This window comes from Marmota marmota, unplaced genomic scaffold, assembly GCF_001458135.2.
Source record: "Marmota marmota marmota unplaced genomic scaffold, marMar, whole genome shotgun sequence".
In the NCBI taxonomy this organism is placed as follows: Eukaryota; Metazoa; Chordata; class Mammalia; order Rodentia; family Sciuridae; genus Marmota; species Marmota marmota.
In genome coordinates, this window is record NW_025999863.1 from 1,065,386 (window position 1) to 1,073,461 (window position 8,076).

An 8,076-nucleotide genomic window follows, 5' to 3' on the forward strand; every position below is an offset into this window, starting at 1 on the left:
GGGCCCATCCCCTAGCCCACTTGGGGATCTGGAGGACAGAAGGCCCCTCTGTCCCAGCACCAGGAACGATGGCTCTGGGACCATGTCCTTCTGCCAGACACCTGGCCAGCTCTCCCTGATGGGAGTCTGGACCGAGGGCGGCCGTCCCTCCAGGGGCTCTGGCTGGCTCTTCGCCGTCTGGCCTGAAGGCAGAGGATGACTCGTGAGGAGCTGAGACTGATTTTCAGAAAGTGACTTGTTTTCCTGGGTGGACCCTGGTGACCTGCTCGTGGTGGCAGGTGACCTCTTGCTGACAGTGGAGTGGCTCTCTGAGGGAAGCGCACCCAGCCCCTCTGCAGCCACGGACGAGCTTGACCCACTCCAGGTCTGTGTGTCCTCTAAGGACGGCTTCCCTGGGTGCTGGTGACTCTTCCTCTTCATGCCTGAGGCCCTCCGCGTGAGGCAGGGTGACTCCCTGCAGCTCAGGGACACCTCTGCATCGGAGGGGGCTGTGGAATCTGAGAGGTCCTCGCTGTCGCTCCTGGCTGACTTGCGCAGACTTGTGCCCCGAGTGATGAGGTCCGCGTAGCCTTCGCGATGGGAGAAGGCGTAGCTGGAGCGCCGTGAGGGGGTCCCCCGGCGCAGGGGAGGTGCGGCCTCCACGGTGACAATGTCCTCAGGCGGGGCCTCCTCTTCTGGCTGCAGAGCAAAGGGGCAGCACAGGGCACTCAGGCTGCCCCAGGCTGTTGACTGGCCTTAGGTCACTGCCTCCTGGGGGCATTTACAGCCTTTGGTGTACAGGCACTGGCCAGGTCCTTCCCTCCCCACGGGAGCCCACCAGTGTCCTGCCGGAACCTGATTCTGGACCAACCCTGGACCTGCCTCACCTCGCGACGTGGCTTCTTGAGCGCTTGGTAGATGACCCGGAAGGCCAGGACGGGCAGCGTGCTCAGGGACACGTTCAGCAGGATCACCAGCAGGCTCGAGGGGTGGGCCAGCACGTTTCGGTCAGCATCTGGGCAGGGTGGGAGTCACGGCAGGGCCCACGTGGTGCCCTCACCTCCTTCCCCTCCCCTCACCTGCGGTCCACCATGCACAAACTCCAGAAATTCAGCCCCTTTCTTGGGACACTTCATTGGGTGACTGGTGATCTGCCCACCCCCCTTGCATAGCTGTCGTCAAGGACCGTCCCATGCCTGGGCCACCTCCCACACTGTGGGCACCCACATCACGACCCCTACTGGGGACTCACACAGAAATGGGAAGGCCTTGGGTGACATCTTCCAGAGCCACAAGCTCTGAGTGGCATATGTCATGATGACGTAGGAACCAAGGCTGAACAAAATGGTCAGCAGGCACAGGACTGTCCAGTACCTGATGATCAGGATGACCTGGACAGGGAAGGGTGCAGCTGAGGACAAGGAGCCCCAGATCCCCCTGGTGGGGCCCCTGAAGCAGAGGCCAGGGGGACGAGGGCCCAGGGCTGCCTACCTCCAGGGTGATGGACAGCAACCCAGACAGGGCCAGAATGACGGCAAAGGACTGGTAGTCACTGAAGCTGGAGGGTCCCACCGAGTCGTGGCCAACCCAGAGTGTCACAAAGAAGTTGACCAGGGAGGTGGCCGTGCCGTGGGCAATGGCTTGGAAGAACACCCAGTAGTTGAAGAGCTCGTTCTCCTGGCCCGCGGTGTACAGCTCGGGCATCTGCAGGCTCTTCTCGGCGGTCACATCCTAGGGGTGGAGGCTCGTGGGGCAGGGCGTGGGCAGAAGGACCCCAAGGGCACAGACCCCCCACTAGCCACTGGTCACGCATGGCAAGTGGAATGGAAAGGGTTCCCGCGAGGAGGCTCTGTGGGGTGTGGGGTGCTGTCAAGAGGCGCCTTTGAGGACTCCCCATGAGACGGGGCTCCACGGAGGGGTGGAGAGGTGCTCAGACCCTGCCACCGGGACCCTGGGCCTGGCTTGTGGCCCCCAGCCTGGCCCCGGCCCTCGACTGGAGAAGGCCCACCTCTCACCTGCTCGAAGAGCCCGATGTAGAGGACCGGCATGGTGCTGTAGAGCAGGTTGAAGAGCGCCAGGAACCAGCCTTCGTACAGGGGCTGTGCCGGGAGCGCGGGAGGACAGGGTGGCCCTCAGACGCCCCATGGCCAGGGACCTCGGCACATCCGGGCCCCAGGAGCCCCGCCAAGCTGGCCAGGCACTTGGGGAGGGGTCCAGGCCCAAACTGGATCTACTACTAGACCAGGACGGGGCTGAGAGGCCAGGGAAGGCTGGAGCGCGGAAGGCGGGGAAGGCGGCCTCTGTAGGAAGCACTTCCAGCCTGTGCTTTAATGGAGGCCCCATAAAGAGCGGCAGGTGGACCGGCTGGAGAGCAGGATCTGCAGGCAGCTCTCAATTCACAGCACCTTAGCTTTAGGGGACCCCTGAGGGGTGCAGAGTGGAAGAGCCCCAGGGACAGCAGCCCAGACCCCTCCTAGGTGGAAACACTGTCGAGATCGACAGACTGAGACAGACTGATAAGATAGGTAGGTGGGCAACAGACCCACGAGTGGTAGAGATGATGGGTGGCAGACAGGAGAGGAGACAATACAGATGACAGGCAGATGATGACAGCCAGGGAGGGTGGGGAGAGGCACAGAAGTGGTGGGTCCAGAGACACACCAGTCCGTCCGTGCACGTTTCTAGCTCTGCTCTCTGAAAGGGTAAGAGTGTCCCAGTGGCTCTGAGCCCCCAACACCTCAGACCATGGGGTCTAACTTCCACTCACTAATGAAGAAACAGGGCTCCTTGAGGCTGTGGCTGATTCCAGGGCTGGGGAAGGGGACGCGCAAGGGTGCTTCTGGGGAGCTCCCTCTCAGATGCCCAGGACTAGTGACGGGCAGCTCCCTACCTCTGGAAAAGTGGAATTCCAGGCCATTTCCTTACACTAAGGGAAAATCGTGCCCTGTGTCTCCTCTCAGCCCTGAAGAACACATCCAGTCTACCCTGCCTCACCAGTGAGCGGCTAGGAGTCAGGGACCCAGCTCCCACCATCACTTCCTCTGGGGTTCAGTCCCCTCCAGGGCCCCAGGGGAAGTGCGTTTGGAGCACGCCTTCGCTTCACAGCACTCACTCTCAAAGGACCCTGGACATGTCAGGCACACAGCAGGTGGGAGTCACGACCCTCCCCCTTGGTCTGGACCCTGTACTTCCACGTATGCAGCCCAGTGTGACCTCAGGCCAGCCTCGCCCGGGGGGGGGGAACCCCAGCATTCTGGGTGGGCCCACCTGCTGCTCCTGAGGGGAGACTATTCCCACTGATGCCCACCTGGGCGGTGAAGCCGTTGTAGAAAGAGAACCAGATCTGAGCCATCATGCTGGCCACCGTCTTGTAGAAGAAGTACCGCAGGAACTTGCAGACCCGCATGTAGGACCAACGCCCGTGCACCAACAGCAACCGCTGCAGGAAGCGGAACTGGGCCAGCGCATAGTCACTGTTCTGAACCGCCTGCATGCCCTCCTGACCCGACAGCCCCACACCGATGTCCGCAGCTGCAGGGCACATGCAGCTGGTCAGCCCACAGCCACCCAACCAGCTGCCCAGTTCCCCCTGGCCAGGCCCCCAGCACCCCCAGGCCCCGCACCTCATCCCTGCTGCCCACCACCCACTCTTTATCATGTTGACGTCGTTGGCACCGTCCCCGATGGCCAGGGTCACCACGTGCTGGTATTTCTTGACCAGCGCCACTATCAGAGCCTTCTGCTTAGGCGTCACCCGGCAGCAGATGACCGTCTGGCACCTGGTGGCCAGGTCCACAAAGGCCCGCTCCCGAAGCACCTCGGGGCTGTTTGGGGTCTTTGTAGTATTGGACTCGGAAGAGGCCACGGAGGTCCCGAAGCTCCGCCACATGAGGGATATCCGCCTGGCCTGAAGGTAGTCCCTCTTCACCTGGCCAGAATCCTGGTTGGCCTCCTCCATCACCACGTTTTGGACCAGAGCCCGGGGCTCTTTGCGCAAGGACAGCAGCAGCTTGTCCTGGCACAGGGGGAAGAGGGGGCATCATTCTGCCTGCTCCGGGCTCTCTATGCACAGCCCCTATCCAACAGCCTTCCCAGACTGCCCTCCGAGATCCCTATATCGCCATCCCTGGCTGGACCTGCTCGGGCCTCCTCCGTGCAATCTCTCTCTGTTTTCATTCGAGGTCCTGAATAGCCTCCCCTGGGAGCTCTTTGGGGTGCCCACCACCAGCCTGCAGTTCCCCCAGGCTCCTCCCCCATACTAAGACTCTCATTGCCCACCCCAAGTGGACACTGACCAGGAAGTCCCCGCTAATGATCATGGCCAGCTTGACCTGTGACACGAACTTCAGGTAGCCCTTGTTGGTCTGCATGTTGTTGTTGCTCTCCCAGTAGGTCTCCAGGACGCGGCTGAGGGTCAGCTGGGGTCAGCTCGGGCCTCCCTCGCCCCTCCCTCCAGGGCCTCCCTCCCACCTCGCCCGCCCAGCCTCGCGCTCACTTTATCTCCTTCTCCTCCAGAATGAGCATCTTCTCCGACAGCAGCTGGCAGGCGAAGCCGATGTTCACCGCTGTCTCTGCGAACCAGCCCTTGCTCAGCGCCCTCCAGGGCCCAGCCGGCAAGCCCTGCCCATCACCGCGGCGCGCCCCGCCCCCAGCCATGGCAATTGGCTCAGTGAAGGGCACGTCACCCAGGTCAGCCAATGAGAGCCAGCTCTGAGACTGTCTACTGGCTGGGGCTGGGCCGTGGGAACGAGGTGAGTGCAAGACAGGGGGGTTCAGGCATCGCATGACCTTTTAGGATCCTCAAAAATTTCTTTATCTCTTAAAATCATAGTGAAAAATATAATATATAATTCCGCCTGGATATTTGTCTTTATATGCCCCTCACATGTCAGCTTTAGCCTCCGCGGGCAGGAAGGGGTCCACTCAGGCATATGAAATCCTCCGCAGCCAGGTGGGCACCAGCCCGGTGGAGACCCAGGGAATCACAGGCCACCTATGTGGCTGGGCGCCTCTGGGGAGGTGTCTCAAGCTCTCTGAGCATTGCTGCACCCATCTCCTACACATGGGTGCTGAGGACCCTACCTTGCAGCGTTCCTGTGAGGACAAGACCCTCACCACATGCTCGGCAGCTGCCCAACCATGGGAGGCACCAAAAGGTCTCCACACTTTTAATTACTGTTTCTCCCTTTCCCAGGGACAATATGGAGAATCGCACTGAACCCAAACAGATGGACAGGTGGATGGGGGAATGATGGACCAGGTGTGAGAGGGCTGGGGGCGAGGCACTGGTGACCCACCTTGCTTGTCCCCAGTGAGCACCCAAAATTTGATATTTCCTCTCCTGAGACACTTGATGGTGTCCGGAACGCCATCCTGGAGTTTATCCTCAATGGCTGTGACCCCCAGCAGCTGGTGGAAAGTTGGGGACAGGGAGGACACTGAGCAGGGACCCAGCGGGGGGTGGGTCCCCGGGCCGCATGCCAGCCCCACACACTGCCCACCTGCAGCTTCTGCTCCATCTGCTCATAGACGTCGTGCAGGGCCTGGGCCCGGTTCTGCAGCAGGAGGCAGGCCTGCTGGTGGTGGGGCTTCCACTCCTCATAGGCCTCCTCCTTCACCTTCCTGTAGGCCAGGCACAGCGTCCGCAGGGTCTCCTCCGCAAAGGCCTGGGGCGGCAGCGGCGGTCACCACCCTGCAGATCCTGAAGACTTCTCTAGACCTCCACTCTGCTTGCCTGGACCCCTCCTTGGTCAGGACTCCCCCAACCCTCGACCCCTCCCTCTGGGAGTCCCTGTCACAATCTGTCTCAGGCCCCCATGGAAGGCCCAGCACACTCTCATCCAATGGCCCCAAGGAAGGGGGCCCCGTGGTCCCTTGCTCCCCCTCCCAGCTGCCCAGGCTTCCCTCCCCGTAGGCAGCTCCAGGTGTGGAAGGGGTTGGGGAGTCTGGAGAGCACCGAGGGCCCCCAAGGGTGGGAGAGCTTCAGGAGGCCTTGGGCCTCGGTTCACCTGCCCGCTCCAAGGGGGGATGGACCTCAAGCTCCTCAGCTCTGTGACTTTGACAGGTGGGACACCTAACTGTCCCCCACTGCTGCAGGAGGGCAGGGCGGGGAGCCCCAGCCTGGACACACATCATGGGAAGAGGCCTGTGGTAGGGTGCAGGCTCCCTGAAGCTGGGGCCTGTCGTGAGTCCCAAGGACCAAGAGATTGTGGATAACAAAGAATGAGCGGCATCCCAAGCAGACAGAGGGCTGTGTGCAGAGCCCAAGGTGCCCAGGTGTGGGGCAGACCTCAGGCCAGAACCCGGGCAAACCAAGGCAGAGGCCAGCAGGAGAGCCGAGCTTCTGGCCCATGAAGGAAGGCCTTGCAACAGAAAGGGCTGGAGGTGGGGCAGTGCCCAGGCCAAAGCCCAACCCACCCATGCAGCCCCTGTGTGAATTACAGGAAGACATCTCTCTGGGTTGGAGAGATGGAGAGCAGCCCCTCCCAGCTTCTGGGGTGGGGGGAGAATGGTTTGTGCAGTGCACAACCTGCCCAAGTACATTGCCCCAAGGGCTGGCAGCCCTCCTTCTTCCCCCATCTCTCTATCCCTGAACCTTTCCCCCAAGCAGGGACTCACAAACAGTACTTCCTCTGTGGTCATCTCCATGTCACCCCTCTTGTGTAAGCGTTCCAGGATGACAGTGTCCGCGCCTTTGGTGTAGAGGCGGATGGAGCCCTCTGGGTTCCGGACTGTGCAGGGGGTAGGGGAGAGGCCAGGCTGCCGACTACGCTCCCCTCCTGCCACCCCCAGCCCGAGGTGGGGAGGGTCCAGGGCTCACCCAGCACTGACATCCGTTTGCGCACGCTGTTGAAGTCCATCATGGCCAGGACCTGGTAGACCCGCTCCTCCCCCAGCTCCATCACCGTGATGGTGTCCTGGGTGCGCGACAGGAACACGTAGCCAAAGTTCCGGGCTGCTGTCACCAGTGCCTCCTCATCCGGGGACGCCGCCTGGTATACCAGCTGGTCTGGCGGGAGAGAGGACCAGTCGGGTGAAGGCAAGGGGCAACAAGCATTCCCCGGGACTTTGGGGTGGTCCTCAGGGTCACACGGCAGGTCCCATCTCACCTCACAGTGGAGGGGAGGAAATCAGTAGGTCAGAGCTGGAGAATGTTTGTAGAACAGCCTCTGATCCTGGGCGACCTCTAAGCCCAAGGGAGGTGACCACTTGGGTCTGGCCTGTGTGACCTCCCGACTGAAACCAGATTCCTGAGGCTCAGGCCCTGACCCTGCACGTGCTTTTCCTCGGAACCTTCTGCCTCTGATCCCAACGCGAAGCAATCTTGCCTGGCCACAGGCCTGGACGGCCTTGAGGAGATGCCTAGGACTTGGACTGAGCACCCTCCAGCTGGACAGGGCCAGCTCTGAGGCCAGGGACACTCAGGGGCACCTCAGGGGCCCCTAGGGCTCTAAGCCACTGCTCAGTTGGAGAAGGGGAGGTAAGGCCAGGAGCACCCCACGACTCACTGTCACTCTGGTGGACCATCACAGTGTGACAGATGGCCAGCAGGCGCCAGAACTCCCGAACCATCTTGTCCTGCTTCTTCCGGACGATGCCCAGGAGCTCCTCGTTGTGGTAAAGGAACTTCTTGTCTGCAAACTTGTTCCACAGGTAAGGGTTCTTCTGGAGGGCAGGGGGTGTCCAGCTGAGTCTGGGCGTGTCACTGCCCACTCCCCACTATCCACGTGGTCAGGCGGCAGGACTCACCTTAGCAGGGGTCTCGATCTTGTTATCTGGACCAGAGGAGAGACCCTGCTTCAGAATTCCACACCCCCTGCCCTCCTATCCTCAGACTTCCAGGGACCCCGGATGTGGCAGGAGAAGCCACGCAGGTCTGCGGCAGTATGGCCACAGCCGGTGACTCAGGTTTGGTGTGGCCACAGCAGTGGTGCTGCTCCTCAGTGATGGGCACTGGCAGGGTGGGTAGGCCGTGGTGGGGCACCACCTGAGAGTGGAGCCTGGCGTGGGCGTGGCCCCACCCTGGGCGGGTCCCACTGGGGAGGGGTGCCCGGCCCCCACCCCGAGGGCCGGGGGCCCCACCCGTAGACGCGGCCC

The 8,076-nt window shown here is 61.9% G+C and overlaps 1 protein-coding gene across 1 annotated transcript in view; it reads right to left on the reverse strand.

Annotated features, from left to right (window-relative positions):
- Positions 1-8,076, reverse strand: part of Atp8b3 (ATPase phospholipid transporting 8B3) — a 17,503-nt gene that overhangs the window by 1,434 nt on the left and 7,993 nt on the right. Inside the window, exons 11-25 of the mRNA XM_048810672.1 lie at positions 7,729-7,773; positions 7,488-7,644; positions 6,800-6,988; positions 6,598-6,710; positions 5,481-5,645; positions 5,277-5,388; positions 4,475-4,550; positions 4,275-4,386; positions 3,628-3,994; positions 3,287-3,510; positions 1,995-2,078; positions 1,471-1,710; positions 1,232-1,370; positions 867-994; positions 21-678 (exon numbers count right to left, since the gene is read on the reverse strand). Of these exons, the coding sequence (XP_048666629.1) occupies positions 21-678; positions 867-994; positions 1,232-1,370; positions 1,471-1,710; positions 1,995-2,078; positions 3,287-3,510; positions 3,628-3,994; positions 4,275-4,386; positions 4,475-4,550; positions 5,277-5,388; positions 5,481-5,645; positions 6,598-6,710; positions 6,800-6,988; positions 7,488-7,644; positions 7,729-7,773 (2,809 nt within the window). The remainder of the gene's footprint in view (positions 1-20; positions 679-866; positions 995-1,231; positions 1,371-1,470; positions 1,711-1,994; positions 2,079-3,286; positions 3,511-3,627; positions 3,995-4,274; positions 4,387-4,474; positions 4,551-5,276; positions 5,389-5,480; positions 5,646-6,597; positions 6,711-6,799; positions 6,989-7,487; positions 7,645-7,728; positions 7,774-8,076) is intronic.